This window comes from Delphinapterus leucas, chromosome 15, assembly GCF_059928025.1.
Source record: "Delphinapterus leucas isolate spDelLeu-1000000601 "Yukka" chromosome 15, BTC_Dleu_Yukka2, whole genome shotgun sequence".
NCBI lineage: Eukaryota > Metazoa > Chordata > Mammalia > Artiodactyla > Monodontidae > Delphinapterus > Delphinapterus leucas.
This window is the reverse complement of record NC_143143.1, coordinates 39,286,010-39,307,993: the sequence shown is the minus strand read 5'-3', so window position 1 is coordinate 39,307,993 and position 21,984 is coordinate 39,286,010. Positions and strand designations below refer to the sequence as shown.

Here is a 21,984-nt window from a genome sequence, read left to right as displayed (position 1 = left end):
GTTTAGCTCTTAAGATTTGCGTGTTGATGTAAGGTACCCCCATGCCGCTTGGATCTTGAGGTCTAAAAGGTGACTAATGCAGTCAATTTATGTCGCCATAACCAATTGAAGATTGAGGTAACCCTCCACTTTGATTGGTCCTTTACTTATAAGTTAGTTTGAAATATACAGGGGTTGGTATGAGCCGCAACGTTTTGTGCAGAATCGTCAACAGAAACGTTTTTCTAACAGAAAATCAAAATAACTAATCTAGAAATTCGAGGCGCTCTGACATTTAAGTAACGTGGAAGGCATCTCTTAAGAAATCAAAGGCATTTTTGATCCACAGCTCTTTGGAGAGACCTTTTCATCTAGTGGTGCTAAAGGTCGCACACGGCTGCGGGATTGTTCAGCAAGGGGGTCACTGCTGTATTAGTTACTGAAATGAAGCGTGAGGATAGGGTCTTGGTTGGGGTATTTTTATTTCTTTCAAAGTGGAAAGAAGTAATTTTTTTTCCTTCCCTAAAGCCGGAAGTGGGAACTTGAGAACCATTCTTTCTAGAACATTCCAAAGGTAGTTTTCTCTCTAGACGTTTAGATGGCTGAATAGAAATTTGGGTAGATGGATTCCCCCCACCCCATCCCCTACCTTCCATCTTCTTTCTTGGTCCAGAATTTATTTTAGACAGCTCTTTAAAACTTCAACCGATCTTCCTATTTGTTAGTATAGTATACCTGTGGTTGGTTTTTAAAATAACTTCCCCACCATCCTGATCCTTGAGCAAAAGAGGATTCTGAAGGCTCCTGGTTTTAGTGACTACAGGAAAGGATTATATAGAATTGTCTTCCTGCTTTTCTTTTAATTGCAGAAATAAGGAAATAGTAAACTTAATAAAATATTACTGTAACACGTGGCTTCATTTTTCTTCCTGGTATCTGATACTAGTCCTGGGATGTGGATCAAGTCTAGATGATTTTTATTGTTCACCAAAGGGGAGTTTGGGACAAGAGTGGAATAACAGGAGGGCAAATCTTGGGCAAACTGTTCTCTTGCTGTAATTCAACTTTGTTAGTTAACTGAAATATTTTACGTTTTTGCTGAAAATGTAAGTTTAAACTTTCTGATTGCTTTGGAATTTCCATGAGGATAGGGGTTCTTGAGGTTTAGACCTGCTAATAAGGCAGGGAACATAATTAATTCTTGAGGATTTTGAGTGCTCCTGCAGAACTTTTGGCTAGTTCAGCAAAACAGGAGTACTGGCCTATATCCGGTAGCTTGGCACTTCCATTTAGTCATATCCTTTTGAGCTGAAGGTGTTGATTTGTCTCCTTTCCCAGAAAGCAGTTGCATGATTAATTTGTTCTTTAACTAGTCCTCTACTGATGGGAAAGATGGTGTTCTGGTCTTTAAATTTAGAAAAGTAAGGTTTTGCTAAGTCGAGCCCCTGAGAAATTTAACTGAACCTTTAACACCATTAGGCCGCATCTTCACGATAAAGAAACTGGTGTAGTGCAGTCCCCGCCTGCCTCTCGCACTGGCTGCATCAACATTCTAAGGTGTCTGGAGTTTTTAAAGGTGGGGGGGAGACATGGAGATTATGCAGAACCTTGTTCCCATAAGGTATTTACCCAGGCTTCCTGTTTGCCAAATGGTCCTTTAAGCAGTGGGCATCGCGTTTAGGCTCCCACTCACAGACTCGGTGTATGTCTATTGTGATGAGTCTTGGTCCCGTTTGTCTTGCCAACCTACGGCAAATGGAGTGTGAGTCCTGATTGTCTCCTGGGATTTTTATTATTCTTAACTTGTTAGTGGACTGAAGCAAATGATCACACAGGAGAATCTGTAAGGGCCCTCCCCAGCCTAGTGCTGTTACTTTCACCTTAACTTTCACTAGTTGGTTACATGGGCTTTGGGTGGACAGTGTTTCCTTCCCAGAGCCAGTCATTAATGTTTTACATTTATGCTGCTGCTCTGGTTTGCAGATTGTTAACTGGTGTGGAAGTTGTCTCTAGGGACACCACTCTCCACCAGCTTAGATGAAGAGTGTTAAAATTTATGTTAGTGTAGGAACAGTCCTGAATTTTCACCAATACTGCAGCAAGTCCAGAGTAACTGATTCGTGTGGACTGAAGTTTTGTACTATGTTTATGGCTTGACTTCTTAAATTCGGGAAGTGTGACTTCTCAAAGCTGCCCAAGCCTTAGTTCTGGATCAGTAACTTGCAGACAGTGTCTTAAGATCCCCATTTGTGAATACTACTATAGCAGGTCATGATCTGCCCACTTTTTTTTTTTTTTTTTTTGGCTGTAGGAAGAAATGGCTTAGGGCAACTATGAGAGAATTTTCTGGATTCTGAGATCCAAATTCTCATTTGCTATGAGACGTAGTAAGTGACTAACATCTAATGTAGAGCTTCAGTTTAAACCAGGGTTTCTTAACCTGAGCATTACTGATTGACATTTTGGGCTTGATAATTTTTTGTTGTGGGGAATTGTCCTTCCTGCATATTGTAGCAGTATTTCTGGCCTTTATTGGGTGACTGTAGCTCCCTTCCCTTCATCAGTGACAGTCAAAAATAAATGCAGACACTGTCAAATGTCCCTTGGTTGAGAATCACCAATTTAAACTTTCTAAAATGGTGTGATATGGGTGGGTCAGATCGTTGACTGTCTTTGGTAGAATTAGCCTTCCCCCCAGTATTGAGGAGCCTTACCAAAAAATGGTAAAGGGTTCTGGGCAGTTGAGAGTTACAAACTCTGCTGTGTTTACCATGTTGGAGTTCACTGCCCCCTTTGGACAGTGGAAACCTGAGGCTCGGATGCCACAGTACTCACAAAGCATTGTGGGGCAGAATTGAAGATCACTGAGAAATGTGCTACAGGGTGGAACTTGGTTTAAAAATCCTGCTTTTTTGCTCTGTTGTCCTGATTGCTTGAGGATATTAGGATGTACTTCTGTAGGTCAGTAGTACCACTGGCCAGTGGTGAAAGGCACATACAGTGACGTTAGGCTGTATTTAGGGAAACAACCTTTTAATGAACCCAGTTATTCAGAGAAAAGTATTTTTGGGCTTTATAAGTTCTGCCTTTTATTTTTGAAATAGCGAAGGGATAGTGGGAAATCTTGTCTTGAATGAATAGCAAATTTGTTTTTTACAGGTTCAAATTGAGAAGTTTCTCTACATCTTTACATGAGAAACTAGCTCCCCCCCCAAAAGAAAAAAAAAAATACTTCACCTCCAACGCCTGTATATTTTCTGATTGGCCATTGAGTTAACTCTTAAGAGAGATTTCCCCCTAAAAGGGGGATATGGAATTTCTCAACTGTTTCATACCCCAAAGGCAAACCGTAAATACACAGAGAGGAGTGAAGTTGTAGTTTGAGGTTCAGGAGAGACTGAACTTTAGTTTAGAGATTGGGTTCTTGGCTTGACTCCCCCCCTTCCTTTTAGAAATTCGGTGTCACTTTTTCAGGCACTGCTATATGGTCCGGAGAGAAAAGTGTAGTTTTCTCAAAATAGTTGCTTATGTTAATCTGTGGTATGCGTTTTCTGCCAGAAGAGTTTATGGTTTACTTGTTTTTGAGGGGCAGAGCCCTAAGCCTTTGGGTCTAGTTAGTGTAAATGGTGAGGAGCACAAATGCAAATGTCACCAGCCTTAAGGCTTTCACCTGATCTTTAATGAAGAGCAGTACAAAGCTTACATGTTGTGCTAGTGGGGACCAGGTATCTGGTGAGGGATGAAGGGCTGAAATATTTATATCTGAAAGATCTGCGAAATGTGTGGTGCCTCTGACTAGCATACAAGGAATCCCACCAGGAAGCAGGCAAGCTTTTCTTCTCTCCACGCTGCCATTTGTATCTTTAACTCATGACACAAGCTCAAGCTCAGCTCCATCCACGTTGCTGAATCATCTTTGTTGGTGAAGGTAAATTTTATTCTCAAATCTTTTTCTATTTTATCTTGGGTTGATCATAAAGTAAGACTGCTTTGTAGTAAGGAGCTGTGGACTTGATAGACCAGGAACTTTTGGAAGGGAGACTTGATGAAATCTAGTAGTAGGTGAAGGGCTTTAGCTTTGAATGGAGGAAATTAGTTTTTTGTTTGTGGCAGCTGCTTCCTCTGTAGCAGTGGTATGTTGATTCCCAATAGAATTTCTGTGCTAGATCATTATAGATCATGTGGTTCAGCGTTTCACTTTGTGAACTCCTGAAAATAATCCAGGTATCTTGCAATTAGATGGATTGTAATTAGATGAATGTCACAATGAATTTTATTTTAGCCAATAATTCAACTTAATCTCTTTCTGGTTCCATGTTGGGATTCCACTGGCTCGTGGGCTTGCAGCCTTGTGAAATGATGATTCAGTTTATCCATTCGCTGAGTGCGCTGCACTGACCTTCTTCCAAGCCTGGATTTCTGTTCTAGGAACTCTGGGCTGCGTAGCCTCCAAATGCCCTGCAGTCTGCAGTGTTCTACTGTGGACAGCTTGTGTGTTGGTGGACTACCGGTAAGAGTGGTTGGTGTCAGCAGGGATGGGTCCCTGTGGGTCTCATCTCACCAAGATGAGTGGTGGAAATCTGATCACTTGCTGCAGCTCTTCATCTAGTTGTTAAGCTTGTGGCTAATTTCCATAACTATTATCTATGTTAGTAGACTGAGATCTAGAAGTCTTTGGTTCTGTTGTCCTTGAGGACTATGATATGATACTGGCAGGCCTGAATTATAGGAAGGGGGGAGCCAGTGGCGGGGTGGGGGTGGAGATTGAGCACATATACCTGTAAAAGCAGCTCATGTATTGCACACAGTCAGTTCAATTGTTTTTTATGCACCAGTGCCTCAGGGATAAGTGGGATAGAACACAGACAAGTTTTGGTTACCTTCAGGGTGGGAGGAGATAGTGAGAAATAATTCAGTACCATTACAGTATTTGAGCCATAAAGAGGGGTTCGGAGAAAGATACAGTATTAGAATTTCTTACAGAGCACTTCCTTCCTGTGAGCTGAAACAGTAACAAAGTAATATATGTTTCATAAGTATGTATCATGTGAGTCAGTTTTCAGAAATTACTGCAAATCCAGTGTGTCTGCCGCAGAGCATTTTTGGATTTATTTCCTCACTAGTGAGTATTGGATTAGGTAAGGTATCCGTACCTGTCTAGCTGAAATATGGCCTGGTTGTTTCTTGCCTGTTCTGGCTCCATGCTGTTTACAGACCATTCAAAGATTATTTGTCATATTGGCCCTCTCCCTGGTAGGGGTCTTTAGTACCTTAGCCATTGGGTGAAGGGAAAGCAAAGCAGAATCCTTAGGAGAGAAACAGTTTGAAGGAGAGGCACACTGATGTAGCATGTGCTGGTTAAGTACATTTCTGCTTCGGTACTGGAGAATGGAAAGTCATTTCAGTGTATACATGCAGGCTTTTCTTCTATCTGCAGTAGTTTCCTTGCAACATTCAAATTAAGATGGAAATATAGGGGCTGGCGTATTCAATTTCTTGCATGTATACAAAACTGGTTAGACTTACGTGGCTATTCACCTAGACGCCATTCTAGCAGATCAGAGTGACTGTGGAGATGATTTCTTCTCATTGTGTTTGTCATTTGGCTATATGGCAGTAATGTAAACTGGAGTCTGCAGCTGCCATAACATTTTTTATACTTTATGTATCTTCTTCTGTGGGTTCTGAATCTGGCTTTCTGTGTCGTCCAGCCACAGAGGTGGTCTTTGCCATCTGTGTGCCACTTAATCTTTTGAAGAGGAGGCTTTGCAATGGCGTTAAATTAAAGTTGTGTACCAAAGTGAGTCATAAGTGAGATCTGGACCAAAAGTGGTCTTTAGCAGCTCAGAGCTTTGCAGATCTGTCCTATGGCCAGTGTCAGGTGCCCCAGCTGGGAGGCTGATGAACAAGTGAGGGAATGCACAGGGATTGATTTAGTTTTTCTCCTTTTCAGCTCTCTTACCAAGCCTTCAGATTTCTTAAAACAGTTAAAATTTTGTTTTCTAAATGAAGCGATGCTTGTTTACCCCCTTTTCTTCTCACAAAGATCACTGTAATCCTTACTGTAAGGATTAGTCTGATAAGGAAGTATATTGGGGACTGAAACTCCATCTAAAACTTGGAGTATGTGATGTAGTGGTTTCTTTGGAAATCTACAAAAGAAAGTCTGTTTTAAAACAACATTGCACATTGGAGAGTAAATGTGTTTTAAATTTGATTCTCACTAGTGACCTAAGGGAATGGGAAAGGGAAAGTTAACGTGCCTAAGGTTAGACTCTGTTCTGAAGCCTGCCTCTCCTGCCTGCCTCTCCCCGCTGCTTTAAACAGCTGTCCCAGTCATTTTGACACCTGTGGCCCAGGTCAGACAGTGTTGGCCAACAGGGCTAAGGCAGCACTCTGGGCACTTACTTAGGCTAGGGGGCAGAGATGGTGAGTGGGCGAAAGTGTATGGAGGCGTGTCACCCACTCGCTGTACCCTCCACCCTGTTGATTATTTAGCAAGTACTGTGCCATGGGGCTATGGAGTGTTGGTTCTGTTGACCAAGCAGAAAAAGGAATGCTGAGCTTTTAATCACAGTTGATACTTCCGGAGTGAGGAGACAGTGCTGACTTAGAAGCTTTAAACATTTCACAACTTTTTACTCCTTGGTGATTTATGGGCTTCATTATCTGGAGGGTTATCTTGCTGCAATACAAGAAAGTTCCTTTGACTTGTGAATAGGGATCATTTGAGTTGGTGATGGTCTGCATACTCAGAATTTTGCCACCATCCTTTTTCAGACAATTCTTTGAGGCCCAAATGCAGACTTTTTCGTGTTATCTGTTGTGGGTTTCTTTTTTTTTTTTTAAATTGTTTTGTTTTCGTGGTGGGGTGGGAGTGTTTATCATGTCAGGTGGTGGGATTGTTGAGTCCCTTCCTAGGGTGGTATATTTAGGCAAAAGTGATTACTGCTGGAGAAGCTGGGTGCTTGGCATCTTGTTATAGTGCACAGTCTTTCCAAACCTCTGGTGGTTTTTGTTATTTTGTGTTCTCATCACACTCTTAGACTAAAAAACAAAATATCTTTGCTGACAAGAAGATAGTAACACAGTGAATAACCTGGGCTGTTACTTCTGTATGGTTGGAGGTGTGGGAAAGAGGTGACATCTGATGTTCGCTGGTGAAGTCCATTGCCGCTTTGACTCGTGCTTCAATGAGCCCCGTTTACTAGATTACATTCCCCTTGGGTCTTCTAACCCTAATTCCCAAGGCAGTCCTTTTGGTGCTCACAGGCTCACTGGGCTGGGAGTGAGTTAAAATGGAATTGACAGTATGTTCAGAAATTGAGAGACTGCTGGAAACCAGGATTTGTGACCTCGTTAGGAAATGGAATCTCAGGAAACATGGCTGTTGTTGCTGAACTCAGGGAAATGCACCTTAGACACGGTCCCTGGGCCGGCCCCATCTTTCCACCAGTAACCTGACCCACTTTATTCGTGTACTGACTCTTGACGTGTACAAACATGAGATCAGTGGGGTGGCCAGTATTCTCTGCAGTCAAATTTAGTGTATATTTTGAGGTCTTTTTGAATGCTGCATTTGCCCAGTGATAAATTATCAGAAGGAAGGAAGCTTTTATCAGAAATATGTCAGAGAGTCACAGCTGTGATAAAATGAAGTATCCCTGACCTTGAAGCTTTATCTTTCTTTGCAGAGATTTCATAAATGGACATGTGAAAATTAAGCCAAACAAGCAAATATTTCATAGGAGTCATCACGAGTTCACTTGGAAGATGTATTTAGGTTGACATGTAAGGAACTGTTAAGTATATTGTGATCTTAAAATACTTGATATTAAAAATCAAGTTCGGGTGGCAAGAACGTGAGCCTTAGTTCTTAGAGGAAAGCCATTGTTCTAAGGGCTTACTCTGGTTTTTGCAATTAAAATTTTTTTCTTGGTCACAGTGCTGAAGGAAAAAGGGAAGTACTGACAGTTTCTGAGATACTACAAAGGAGAGAGAAGTAATCCATGTGTTCTTAGAGAATATGTTTAATCTTTTCATACCTAATAGAACCAGTTTTTCTATTTTCAGAAGTTCATCAGTCTTTGGTCTTTTTATTTTGAAGAAAGGAATTCAAAGGGAAATTTAAAGGGAAATACTCAGGATTCCCTGTTCTCTCATCCTCTTAACTCCAGTCTTCACTTGGCATTTTCCTTAATAGTCTAGAGGGTTCTGGCAACTTTAGCACTAGTTTACAATTGGGGGCTGGGGGAAGGATGAGATGTTTAATCCCTGCAATCTCTTATTTGTGTCAGGCCTTCAGATCCACTGTCAGCTTGTCTGTCTTAAGAATGAAAGAAATTATCATATTTTAGATTCAGTAGGAAAGCTTTTTTTTTAAGGAAGACCATTTTAACCACTTTTTCCTAACAGTCCACTTCTTCCAAGAATTCTTTTTAAACGGTCAAAACTGGAGTTGGATATTATTTTCCTCTGAGTTTCCAACTAACAAAAATCATTTACTTTTGTTTCCAGGGCAGTGCTCACACTTCTTCCTTATGTGTAATTGCAGTGGAATTCTGATAATTAAGGCCTGTGTTGGTTTTTACAATTCACTTCTTGTGTCTAGATTTCTCATCTCCTTGACAGTCCCTTAATATCAATAGGTCCACTCTTGAGTGGATTTTTATCTCTCCACGCAAGATCCCATACCACCTGACTGTTCTCTGTACTTCCAAGTTTTCCCAGCCTCTAACTTTCAGATATACGTACAGTCTGTTAACGCCTCTTGAATGTTCTTGTAATTTGGGCATTTATGTAAATAAGAAGTTCAAGATTTCGTTTTATCCAGTTGAAGCCTTCTTATTCTTAGTACAGTTCTTCAATTATTTGGTTAAATGTATTTTTCATGTACACATAAAGTATGTAATGTACATGATATTAGAATTATATAGTTGCTTTGTTTAGATTACAGGAATTCGCTGGACCCACCCATGCATTTAAGAGCAGGTTTCCCCACAGTTTCAAATACTATCTCAACTTTGTTCTAAATAGAAGTCTTGTATAGACTGCTTTTTAATTACTAGCTCCCCATTTTTGGAAGGATACTTTTTAGGACTAAAATGAACTTGAGACTAATAGCCAAAAAATGTATTTCAGCTGAGATCTGTGTCAGTGGACCTGAATGTTGATCCCTCGCTTCAGATTGACATACCTGATGCACTCAGTGAGAGGGATAAAGTCAAATTTACGGTGCACACCAAGGTAAGTGACAGAATGACTTCAGTAATAAAAACAGTGCCAGGTTGCAGCCTTGTTATTCACAGTGGGTGTGAGAAGAGACCTAGTGACCTGAGTGCAGTGTGGCACTCCTGCTAAGTGAGGCCCCTCCCTCCACTTGCTCCTAGTAAGCATCAGATGAGTGCTCTTCTTACAGCATTTTCTACTGTGGTGGAGCCCTGGGGCTGTGGGCTTTGCTGGTGTTTAGTGTGGCTTGTGCTCTGCTCCGTGGGGAAGCAAACCAGGCAGAGCGACAGAGCTGGAGCCACCTGCCACAGAACTCCACCTTTGTTTGTAATTTGCATGCGTGGGAAGTGCTTGCTTTTCCCATATTTACTAAGTTCTTGGCTGTCACCCCACCTATTATGATTCAGAAGAGGTTTTTTTCTTCCAGATTTTTAAAAAAATTTACTTTGAAGTATAACTGATTAATAATGTTGTGTTAATTTTTCTCCAGATTTTTAATTTGACAAAAGCAATATGCCAATCTGTGAAAAATATAGAAAGTTTAATTCCTTGGGATCTTTTCAGGAACATTTTTAGCCTCCTTTCTCCTTCCATACTAGTTAAAATATATTGAGTGCTTGTCTTATGCCAGGCACTTTTGTAAAGGGTTTACATGGGCTTAATTTTCTCTTTCTAACAATCTTATGGTATTCTGTTATCCCCATCTTACAGGTGAGGAACTGAGGTACAGGTTTAAATGAAGTAAATGGCTGAGGCACAATTTGAGTCAGGAAGTTTGAAGCTAGAGCTCTTGGTTTATGCCATCTCCAGCATAATATTGGTAATATGTTGTCTATGAGGTCCTCTCCCACGAGGTTTTCTCTGTGTACCTTGGTGGCTTGGTGGTATTAACATACCTGTCACTCAGGCATCGTGAGGCCTACGTGATTATGTCTGTTTGAGTTGACCTGAAAGGTGGAGTTTTGTGACTAGAATTCCGTAAAGAACGTGTTGAATCTTAGCTTTGTTCTTTATTGGATCTCATTAAAAAACTGGATGTTCTGTTATGCAGAATTTTCCCATAGTGCACTGCATGAAACCCAAGCCACTTTATCTGAAAATAGTAGTTAACAGTCACTTCTTTTTTCTTTACAGACCACGCTGCCCACGTTTCAGAGCCCAGAGTTTTCTGTTACAAGGCAACATGAAGACTTTGTGTGGCTACATGACACTCTTATTGAAACTACAGACTACGCTGGGCTTATTGTAAGTACATTTTGGGTAATCAGATAATTACTGAAGCCAATTTCTTCTACCTTGCTGTTCATTTTGTTTTGAGAGACTTTTACCCACTTTTTTTTATAATAGGTTGTGAAAAAAGTCTGATTTCATTTGTCAACTAGAGTATGTGTTAGCTATTACTGGTAAAATCTAAAGTATGTGAAAATAGCGTTTTAGCTGTAAGATGAAGCATAGTCTTATATTCTGTACAATAAAAGAGAGTAAGCAGTTTCATGGTGTAAAGTCTTGTCTACCTTTGGGTTTAGCATTTCTCTGGCATTTCCTTTCAGCCATCAAGTGGAATTGATCTCTGCTGGTGGTAGTGTGTGCTGGGTTTCTCAGGTGTGTTCTGCTGAAGGCGTAAAGGGGGCAGTTGTCTTTGTGCTTGGCCCTTGAGAGTTAATACGTGGCTCTGGGAAGAGACTTAGCTGATTTTATTTATTTTTATTTTTTGGTTGCACTGTGCAGCTCGCAGGATCTTAGTTCCCCAACCAGGGATTGAACCCGCGCCCTCGACAGTGAAAGCGCAGAGTCCTAACCGCTGGACTGCCAGGGAAGTCCCTTAGCCGATTTTAAGGGAGAGAGAAACATGGCTTTTCCTGCCAGGCCAGCTGAAGAATCTGGCCAAATAGTTAAACAAAATCAGTACTGAAGCTTTTGTTTAAGAATGTCCACACAAAATTAGAATCTTTTATCCTCTGGAATAAATTCCTTTATAAATCCAGAGATTATTATCTTCATCGTACTTCACTGGCTGCATTTTAGCATTGATTGTAATATATAAATTAAACTGACAATTGAAGCAGGATAAACTGTCATACCTACCAACTGTCCAGTGATTAACCGAACAAATGATTACAGTCAAAGTGAGTGCCCATTGTAGGGAACACTTCTTTTAAATGGCCGAAAGGAATAAGGTTAAGAGAAAAGTGCAAGTTGATTTTCAGGCAGCCCCACTGGGCTCCCTGCCTCCTTTGCACAGGCACTGAGTTGCACATCTCGGGGGCAAGAACCCTCACGAGTTACTGCCTTGACTGCAGATTCCGCCCGCGCCTGCAAAGCCTGACTTCGACGGCCCTCGAGAGAAGATGCAGAAACTGGGAGAGGGTGAAGGGTCTATGACCAAAGAAGAATTTGCCAAGATGAAGCAAGAGCTGGAAGCGTAAGTGCATTTTCTTGATGGGGGCTCTACCCTTTGAGAATAAAAGTGGTGATGTGTGCAGAAACGAGAATCTGACAGCTAATTTCAGTTAGTTACCTGGCTATTGTCTTCTCAAACCACATTTTGCAGAGTGTGGGTGAAGGGGCCTGGTCTTTGTACTTTAGACATTGATTGCCTGGGGACTGCTGATGCTGAGTAGATGGTGGTTCTATCTGTAGATCATGCTTGTCATGGAGTGTTGGTCTGGCATAAAGTGAAGAACTAAACGTTTGTCTTTATATATAAACAAGTCTTCAGGCTGTGATAATCTACAAAACTTTCTTCCCTGAAGTTTGTTTACTGGAAGTATAGTTGAAACTAGATGGCAGTGAGTGCTGCTACAAAGAAGCATTCTAAGAATAGCCACAGCTATGGCTCTTTTAATCTGGTTGTAATTCTTTCAAAGAAAAATGGATTCTTTATTCTGTATCATAGTTGGAGGTTTGCATACAGTTTCTTATGACGCCATCCTTGCACTTCTTTCCGTTGGCTCCCTCCCTTCTTCGGGGTCCATCTCAGCGAGTCTCTTCAGCATGCTGCCACAGGTCCATTAGCCTGGTACCCCGTGGACAGCTCTGAGGATAGAGCGCTGAACACAACAGACAAGTTCCTACTGTTGGGAAGTTTAGAGTCATCTCTAGTGTGTAGATTAAGATGAAGCCACTTAGTAGTTTCTGATGGTTCCAGGCTTTGTTAGACTCACTGCCGTGTACATGGCTGCAAAATTAAAGGGTTTTCATGGTTATAAAGAAGCCAGTGTTTTGTGCTTAAGTACACGTGGGTTTGGGCTTCACAGATGTACCCTATCAACTCTGGTTATATCGCTTCCCCTTTCGGTGGCTGTTCCACAGATTCCAAAACGAGAACTGCCTTATTACCTAGTTGGATGCTACATTATACCAAGCTGCTTTGGGTCCAGTTGAGGTGTTCTGCATGGCTGCAGGAGCAGCGCAGTGAGGTCCCGGGGAGCAGTGTTGGGTGGTCAGGAGCTGAGGCCTTGTGCGCTTCTCTTCCAGTGAGTATCTCGCGGTCTTCAAGAAGACTGTGTCTTCCCATGAAGTCTTTCTTCAGCGGCTCTCCTCTCACCCTGTTCTCAGTAAAGATCGCAACTTTCACATTTTCCTGGAGTATGATCAAGATGTAAGGCATTTTTATTCCATTTCCATGATCCAGTTAAAATGTACAAAGAATATACTTGATATATTTTCTAAAAAATTGACTTTCAAGGTTGAGTTTCTTATCAACACAACAGAAACCTTTCTTAGATGCTCCTCCCCTTGCCTACCTCCCCCAGGGCAATAGATCCAACGTGTAAGGCATTTTTATAAAATGTTGCATGTAAATATTTTGACCTTTTTCCCCTCTGTTAAGCTTGGGATTATTCAAAATAATTTAAGTTGATCCACATTTGTTTTATTCATTGAAAGGGAGACATATGCTTGCTTTTTTTACAAAAATACGTTACATTTCTTGCTGTTTAATATGTATGAGGCAAGGCCTGACCTAGACATTTCCTCACAGGTCTTCTAACCAGTGAATAATCAGCATAACAGCACAGTAATTCTATCAAGAATTTAAAGGCACTAAGACTTGATATTGATACCTAGATAGTTTTTCACAATATCTCCTAAGTCACACTTTTAGAATTACAACCTGTGCTTAGATTTAGCTGTTTATTTGATATTTTAGATCTGTTGTTAACGATGGAATTAGAGGTATCTTAAGTGTATACTTATACTAGTAAACAGTTACTTGGAATGTGTTCAGGACTTGATGGGAAATATATGTACCGTTAACTGTTTTGGATTTCTCCTTAGCTAAGTGTTAGGCGGAAAAATACCAAAGAGATGTTTGGTGGCTTTTTCAAAAGTGTGGTGAAAAGTGCTGATGAAGTTCTTTTTTCAGGAGTTAAGGTAAGTGGCCTCTAGCTGTTTGAGAAAATTCTTCTCTTTGTGTGAATAGGTGACCTTTTGTTTCTTCAGAATAGATATTTGTGAAACAAATGGTATTAGCTTCTCAAAAATGTAAATAATTTTTTTCAAATTTGGTTATTTTTATCTACTCATTGAATTTTCACTTATTTTCCAAAAATACTCTCTTCTTTCCCAGGAGAAGGGATAAGAACCTTTCCACACTTAAATCTTCATTTTCTCCTTTTCTGTAAGGAGAGGTTATTCAGTTATTTTTTAAAAAAAATAAGCTACAAGACCAGTATTTCATGCTATTCTCCCGAATTGCACTGTCCCCGGTAGCCCCAGCCTCAGGTGGCAGTAGAGCACTTGACAGATGCAGTTGGCTGGTGTAATAAAGGAACTGAATTTTATGTTTTGTTTACATGCTGGATTTCAAGGACTTGATAGGAAGAAAGAACCATAAAATATGGGTTTTACCTGTTTCTTTTTATAATGTGGTTACTACAAAAGTTTTAAGCGGCACGTGTAGCTCACATGTTTCTATTGGACAGTGCTGTTCTAGAACATCAAATAAATGTACAAGTTTCTCACTAGCCTTGTAGGTGTGGTTTATTTCTTCACTCCTCAGCGCCCCTCCCTTCTACCATAACAGTTACTGTCTGGTGTCTGACTTTGCCACTTCAGGGCTTGAGTAGGGAGCCCAGGGTGTAGGTGCTGAGAAAGACAGGGCGTTGTCAGAAATGTGGAAGCTCTGGGGCTGTCTCTGGCACAGCTGAAGGTGTGCTGTCCCCACGCATTGCGGGGGCATTTGGCATCCCATGTCAGTGCCCACCAGATGCCAGCGTTGCCTCCCAGTCTGGAACCGAACACGTTTGGCAGGTGCAGGTATCCGAGGCGAGGGAGCCACCCACTGGGCGGAACCACTGCTCTAGCGGAATTGCTGGAGGTTAGAGAGGATGCTGAGTTTTACTGGGCTGTGCTAAATGGCTCTTCAAAATGGTTCTCTCTGTTGACATTTCCTGCCAGCATTTCACTTTTCCTAATCCCAGGTATAAAAAGTGCATTTCAAAAAAAAATTATTTTTATTTCCCTAGTCTTTAGAGGTTAAACTTCTTATGCATAAGCTTATTTTTTTAGTGTTTTTTTCTAATATAAAATACATATTTGTAAGAAGTTTTGCTTCTTAGACCTCTTTTTTCCTTCCCTTTAGGAAGTAGATGACTTCTTTGAGCAAGAGAAGCATTTCCTCAGTAACTATTACGATAGGATCAAGGGTTCCTGTGCAAAGGCTGACAGAATGACCAGCGCTCATAAAAGTAAATACTTTTGCCCATTAGCCCCTTAGTCTGCTAATGTGCCAGCTCTGCTCACATAAAAGGGCTATCCTTGTTCCTGCAGATGTAGCAGACGATTACATCCACACCGCAGCCTGCTTGCATAGCCTGGCTTTAGAAGAGCCCACGGTCATCAAAAAGTAAGTTTTTGTTGGAAAACATTTTCTCTAATCCCCTAATTGAAAACTGTTGGGTGGTAAAATGGGTAATGACTACACAGGTTCAGTTCCGCTCTTGAGCCAAGCCCATCTCGGGTGGACCATAGTCTCCAGCACTCACTTTATACTATACACCCTCTGAACATAAATACTTGTAAGACGTTTGTAGGGGACTCAGGGCACTTCTGTACCAAACGTGATAGTTGTTGTCAAAGCCTTTATTTCTGTCAAACTTACATGTGTCTGTTGTTGATTCTTTTGATTTTGGAATTGTCTTTGAGAGAAGTTTGCTTTGTGTTTTCTGGCAAATGGTGCTTGCGCTTTACTCGGTAATGCCCTGGGCTGACTTGAAGAGATTTGGTTAAGGTAGCCATAAGGGTAAAGTAATGACCCCAGTCTGATTTTGAGCATTTTTTTATATTAATTTTTCACAGTTTCTTCATTCTAGTTATTTCTGGTGTGAGATGGTATAGTTGGCCCCTTTCATGTCTGTGGGTTCTGCATCTGCAGCTTCAAACAATTGCAGATCGAAAATACTTGTTTTTAAATTCCAGAAAGTTCCAAAAAGCAAAACTTGAATTTGCTGTGCATCAGCAACTATTTGCGTAGCATTTATGGTGTACTTACAACTATTTACATAGCATTTACATTTTACGCGTGATAAGGAATCTAGAGATGAGTTAACATATACAGGAGTGTGTGTGTGCATTATATGCAAGTACACCATATAGATAAGGGACTTGATCAACTGTGGATTTTAGTCTCTGTGCAGGGTGGGCACTGTATCCTGGAACCACCCCTCACTGTTACTGTCAAATGACTGTGTTCTACTTACACCTAGGCTTGGTCTAGGGGGCGTTAGTATTTCAGACTTGAAAATGGGAGTCAGGCTGATGGCAGAACCAAGACAAACTAGTAGCGTATTTATGGCTTAGAACCTGACCTTGGCTAACACAAGTTTAACAGCGGATAAAAACTTGGGGACACAGGTTCTGCACAGCAAGGTGGCTGAGGGGCAGCAAGAGAGACCAATGCTGGTGAGTGCGGCACTGGAAATGTGCTCGGTTTCGTAACCATCTTCTCTGCTAGTTTGGGCCACTTGTGATGAAAGCATTGCTTTGATAAGTTAATTATAAAGCGCCACAGACTAGGACTCCTGAATTTGCCCATTCATGTCTTAGAGCATTGATAAGATCATATTTCATACATGATTTAAGACCGTAAGCCAAAATCGTGTATATTTGCAGGTACCTATTGAAGGCGGCTGAGCTATTTGAAAAACTTAGGGTAAGGATTTTTATGTTGGTCTTCAAGGTATGTGTTTTATAATCTGTAGATTTCTGCTTAGATGACGGTGGCCTTTGATTTTTTAACAGAAAGTAGAGAGTCGAGTCTCCTCAGATGAAGACTTAAAGCTGACAGAGCTCCTCCGATACTACATGCTCAACATAGAGGCTGCTAAGGTGAGGGAGTTCTCCCAGAAGAGGTCTGATGATACCGATGTATTCTCTTTGTTAAAAATGAAAGAAGATGGGAATTTGTCAGGATTGTTCATGTAAGTGATGTCAGCCTAAATAAAGAAGTAAACTGAGGCAAGCTCGAGTTTCTTCAGGAGTAGCAGAGGAGTTGCATGCAGTGTGGGAAACACTGTAGCAAGCCACAGGAGAGTCCATTGAGGGTGTGGGGTGGGATGTATTTTGGGGCAAGGAGTGCAAAGAGGAAGAGTCTTTGGCAGTAAGATGGTTGGCATGAGGGAGCTGGTCCCCAGCAGTAAGCTCATTGGCTGGTGTTCACTGGTCAGGAGGTAAGTCTGGGTCTCCTGTATATCAGGTGTTTGTGGGAAATCAGTCTCTCAGTTCTTAAGTTGTATAGTTATATTCTGAGGGTGCGGGTGTGTATCCTCCAGTTCCGTTTTAGATTGAAATCATCTCACAGTGACGTGCCTTTTTTGTGACATTGTGTCCTTAGTTTGCATTGCTTAGGAACTTAGGGGCAGTAGGGCTGGTGCCGAGTAGACAGGTAATGGCTTGGGAGATTATATGCTGTTGGATGCAGAGATAACCGGACACATGCCAAAGGGGCTATTTCTGAGGCAGAAAAGGCTTTGGGGTTGTGATCTTTTATTGAATTGCAGTTGTCACTGCAGCCTTTGAGTCATAGAGAGCATTACTTAACCAAAAGCAAGGTGAAGTGGTCAGCAGAATGACCTTTGGGAATGGAACGTGCATTCTTCACTGTCTACACTGTCCTGAAGAAAAATGTTTAAATTATTTTTATATGAAATATACTAAACCTGGCAGCATAAAATTAGGTAAGGAAAATACCTAATGGGAAAATGTCATCAGGAAGTAGAAATTCATTCTTTCCCCCATAGTTTAGTTTTATTTTAGGTGACTTGTCTTGTGACATGTTTTCTTAGAGAAAAAAAATCCTGTAGTCGTCACTGTTTGGTTCCTTCTCTTGATCCGTGCTACTCTTAGACCTTTTCTACTCCAGCCTTGAATGCTGGAAAGGCCGTCAGCAATGCATTAAGCACTGCTATTACCAGCCTAATGTTGAGATTTAAAGCGGGGGCGGTGCAGGAGGTGGTTGATGTCTGACATTTTAGGCAGTGCCCCAAGGTACTTGTCTGTTTTTTAGAGTACTTCAGATAGTCTTCCTGTTCTGTTCTAGAGGTTTTTCGGTATTGGTTTAACTACCATGCATCATATCTGTTAATTTTCTTCTCAGGATCTCTTATACAGACGCACTAAAGCCCTCATTGACTATGAGAATTCAAACAAGGCGTTGGATAAGGCCCGGTTAAAAAGCAAAGATGTCAAGCTGGCTGAGGCACACCAGCAGGAATGCTGCCAGAAATTTGAACAGCTTTCTGAATCTGCAAAAGAAGGTTGAGTGGGGCCACTTTTTATTTACTTTTTGCTTTTTATTAGGAAATAATCTGAAGCTTACAGAGAGAAGTTGCACAAATGGTACAGAGAACACCCATACATCCTCTGCCTTGTCACTTGCACACGTACATGTGCTCCTACTTGTGTGATTTTATAAACATATCTGGGTTTTTTTTTTTTTTAACCATTTGAGATTAAGTTGTATCTTTCTTAGTCGTTTTATCCCTGAAAACTTCGCTGTGTTTCTCTTACATCCCTACAGTACAGTTACCAACTTTGGTAACCTTTGATACAATACAGAGTTGTCCTCTCCCCCTCTCCTCCAGGTCAGTACTTGGTGCTGTCTGTCCTTTATTAACACAAGCCTTCCCTTCTCTCCCATATTTTTTTTTTTATCATCTTCATTAGACCCATGGATTCCTGTTTTCAAAAAGTTTTAAAATTCATGACTGTACGAAGTTATTTTGGTGTTCCTACTGTCCAGACTGAGCCAGTGAGAGCGCCCTTAAAGCTGGCATGGCCTTATGACACCCCCGTATTTTTGAGGATTAGATGTTTTGTGCTACTCTTAGACCTTTTCTACTCCAGCCATGAAAATCGCCATTTCTTCCAGGAGCCCAGATTGAGTGCTACGTGTGCTCATTTCTTCTGGGGTGCCTCTGCTTCTAGACCTTTCAGCCAACAGTGGGGAAATATCAGGATGCGTGCATACACGTATATACTCTTCAGGGATCATGAGTCTGTGATAATGACTCAGTTGTATTCCATCTCCACAGGGTTGGTTCTTGCCTTCTACCATTCCAGAGTAAGGGGCTTTTAAAATATAATTTAGGACTTCCCTGGTGGTCCAGTGATTAAGACCCTGTGCTTCCAATGCAGGGGGCACAGGTTCAATCCCTGGTCAGGGAACTAAGATCCCGCATGCCACGCAGCATGGCCAAAAAAATAAAATAAAATTGGGAGATGGTGTACCATATCCATTGAACATGAGTGTACTCTAGATAGTCTTTTCCTTAGTGGGAATCTCCCTGCCCTGAAGTTCTTAGGGGCCATGGAACATGCCAGAGCAAAAAGTAAAGACTGTGTCTTCCAGAATGTGAATGTAAATTAGAGTGGACACTTGATTCACCCTCAAAACACCCTCCCCCTTCAAACTCAGGTTTCCATGTGGAATCCGTATCTCATTAATAAGACTGTTTCCTCAGAACTTCCCCCTCTGTGACGCTGCAGTCCCGGTGTATCTGGAAACGCTCTGCTCCTTTGTCTTGGCTTCTCTCTGTTCAGGACTCCCGTGCCCTCACTGAGGGACAGGGCTTCTCTGTACAGTCTTTGCAAATGGCCTGCAGACATGCTCCCATGGCTGCCCTTTGTATTCTTTCAGAGGAACCTCTTTCTCGCTGCACTGTAGTTTAAATAAAAATTCTAGCTTTTTAAAAAAAAAACAGCTAATTTAAATTTATAAGGAAAAAGAACACTTCAAAACTACTGAGTTGAAATCTTAGGTTATTATATAGGCCAGAGTTTAGTGGCTTTGAGAATTTTTTTAAAGAGAAGCCACAAAGCTTTACAATGGTGCCAGATTAGGCTTGTCTCTATTTCCCAAGGTTTGTCCCTTTGTTGTTTGATCTTACCCTCCTTATTCAAAATGTAAGCCTGGGTGTACACTATTTAAAAGTGCAGTACTCTGTAGAATAATGAGATAAATGGCTCCTAGCCTGTTTGTCTTAGGTTGAGGTTCTAAGGTTGTGGCTGAATTGATGGGAACTCTTGCAGAAGCACAGGGCAGTGGGCAGGTGTCCTGGGAGACAGATGGGTCAGTCTGGAGTTCTGGTCCTGGAGGGACGGAGAAGAGCTTATTTTGACATCTGACAAAACCAGCCTGATGTATCCGAGTTACTATCGTTAACATCACTATACATTTTTTGAGTTTTTATTTTTTAATGTGGCTGCTTGTATTACATTTCTGTTGGATGGTGCTGTGTAGACAGGATACAGGACTCTGAGCACCAGCTTAAGCTAAGGGAGGATTTTGATTACAGGAATGATGGTGAGAGCTGCAGGGTGGAGCCTGAGTTCACAAGTGTGTGGAAGGAATCAGAGGGAGTCTGATAGGACAGTGATCCTGAATTTTCATGATGGATATAGACACAAAGGTGGCATGTTCTGTAGAAATAGCCACAAAAAAGCAGTTTTCAAAGTTTAAAAATGATCCATAAAAAAGGTCATTGGTGCAAGTATGTGTGGCCCACTACCTCCCTAGCCCACCCTCCACAAGCACTGGTTCCTAGAGGGAAAGGGCAAGGCAGCTCAACTCAGAAACCTCCAGGTGTTCAGGGGCCATTCTTGGTGACTGGGGGTGTGTTCCAATGGCAGAGATAACAAAAATGTGAGAAAATGTGGTGTAGGGTACCAAAGCTTTGGAGATCATTTTATTTGTAAAAATGGTATTTGGAAGTTAAAGATGAAGATTGTTCTGTTTTTCTTGGTAAACTTTGCTTTGTAGAGCTAATCAATTTCAAACGAAAGAGAGTGGCAGCATTTAGGAAGAATCTGATTGAAATGTCTGAACTGGAAATAAAGCATGCCAGGGTAAGTGTTATCTTCAAACTAAGTCAACTTTGGGGGGTCTTTTTCAAGTTATTTACCAATTCACTATTCCACTGTCATCAAGCAGATGGCATTTGCTTTGTGGTTTTAATCCCCTGAGGTGTGGGTGGGAGCCACTTGTCAGAGTATTTTTTCCACTGCAAAGCAAAACTCCGTATGTCTTGATGAAATACTGCTTTTTGGGAAGAGCATTCTTGGTGGCGGTTACCCAGCTTCTCTCTTGACGTCCTTGTGGGCCACACCCTGAAGGAGTTTTTCCAGTAATTTGTGAGCATCCATCATAGCATTTATAAGCTCTTCGTTATCTGGAGTTTTCATGGAAGATTTTTTTTTAAATAGTTTTCTAATTTGCTAAGTGTCTTCTGATATTAATTCCCTTTTGGTTTAAAAAGGAGGAAAACTTCCTCATAATGTCTGTAGCATAATTTAGCCCAGAAAAGATGGAGAACAGTGGTTCTCAGTGCTAGAGCATATTAGAATCCTACTGGGGAGCTCTTAGGGAATTTTTGTTTTTGTTTTTGTTTGTGCCCAGGCTCATTCACTCAGGGTTTCTGGGCTCTTTGGGTGGTTCCTGGGTACAGCAGATACTGAGCCTCAGGGTGCTGTCTGAGCCAGGGCAGTCAGGTCACTGTCACTGGCCATCTGTGCTGGTTAAAGCAGGAAGACTGAACGTTTGTATGTATTTTGAATTCCTTTATTTTGACCACAACAGAGATGCTTACTCACTTGCCTCTTTAAGTCCTGCTGTATATATGACCTTTTAAATTGGAGTTTTAAAGTATCATTTATGGGTCATTTATGATAGTGTTCTGAGTATTCTAGGTTTTTTGAATTCCTTTAAAGTGAGTACTTTGTACAGTATTTCCTGCCAAGTCCTATGTGAATATTTATCATTTGTAATCTCATTTATAATCTCACCCATAACTACTTTTTAACAACTTTTTATCCAGTATTTCCAAGGCTTTCAAATACCACATTTAGGTTAAGTCACATGAGTGGGATTGGCATGATTGCAGTGGGAGCAAACCTGGGGTGTGGGGTGGAGGTGCTGAAGTGCTGACCAGCCCTTCTGAGGGTGAGGAAATCCCCAACGTGAAATTGGGATGAGGGGAATTGTGGTTCAGGGGTCATTGAATGAAAAACAAGTACCCGGCCAGATGTCTTGTGACAAGTGAAGTCGGTGGGTCTGAGGTCCATGCCTCACCAGTGCCCCGACGTCTGTCTTCTAGAACAACGTCTCCCTCCTGCAGAGCTGCATCGACTTGTTCAAGAACAACTGAACGAAGGACGTGAATGTGAAGAAAGCCCGCATCACTTGCACTCAGATCATTACCACGGAAGATTTATTACCTTTGGTTTTAGTTTAAAATTATGTGAATAAATATTTTGATTTCTAAAGATCTTAACACTTAA

At 41.3% G+C, this 21,984-nt stretch overlaps 1 protein-coding gene and 1 non-coding gene across 4 annotated transcripts in view; both read left to right on the top strand.

Moving 5' to 3' along the window:
- SNX5 (sorting nexin 5) overlaps positions 1-21,984 on the top strand; it is a 22,780-nt gene extending 796 nt beyond the window's left edge. For 2 of the 3 annotated variants that reach the window (XM_022594266.3, XM_089896485.1), the window contains exons 3-14: positions 9,121-9,225; positions 10,342-10,452; positions 11,508-11,629; positions 12,685-12,808; positions 13,486-13,581; positions 14,792-14,897; positions 14,980-15,055; positions 16,321-16,360; positions 16,450-16,536; positions 17,804-17,963; positions 20,468-20,553; positions 21,801-21,984. In XM_022594266.3, coding sequence (XP_022449974.1) covers positions 9,121-9,225; positions 10,342-10,452; positions 11,508-11,629; positions 12,685-12,808; positions 13,486-13,581; positions 14,792-14,897; positions 14,980-15,055; positions 16,321-16,360; positions 16,450-16,536; positions 17,804-17,963; positions 20,468-20,553; positions 21,801-21,851 — 1,164 coding nt within the window. In that variant the 3' untranslated portion in view covers positions 21,852-21,984. The remainder of the gene's footprint in view (positions 1-9,120; positions 9,226-10,341; positions 10,453-11,507; positions 11,630-12,684; positions 12,809-13,485; positions 13,582-14,791; positions 14,898-14,979; positions 15,056-16,320; positions 16,361-16,449; positions 16,537-17,803; positions 17,964-20,467; positions 20,554-21,800) is intronic. The other variant, XM_089896484.1, reaches the window with a different exon arrangement.
- On the top strand, positions 4,331-4,567 carry LOC115803813 (small nucleolar RNA SNORD17). The gene has a single exon (XR_004024603.1). It is a non-coding gene; the product is annotated as a small nucleolar RNA SNORD17 (small nucleolar RNA).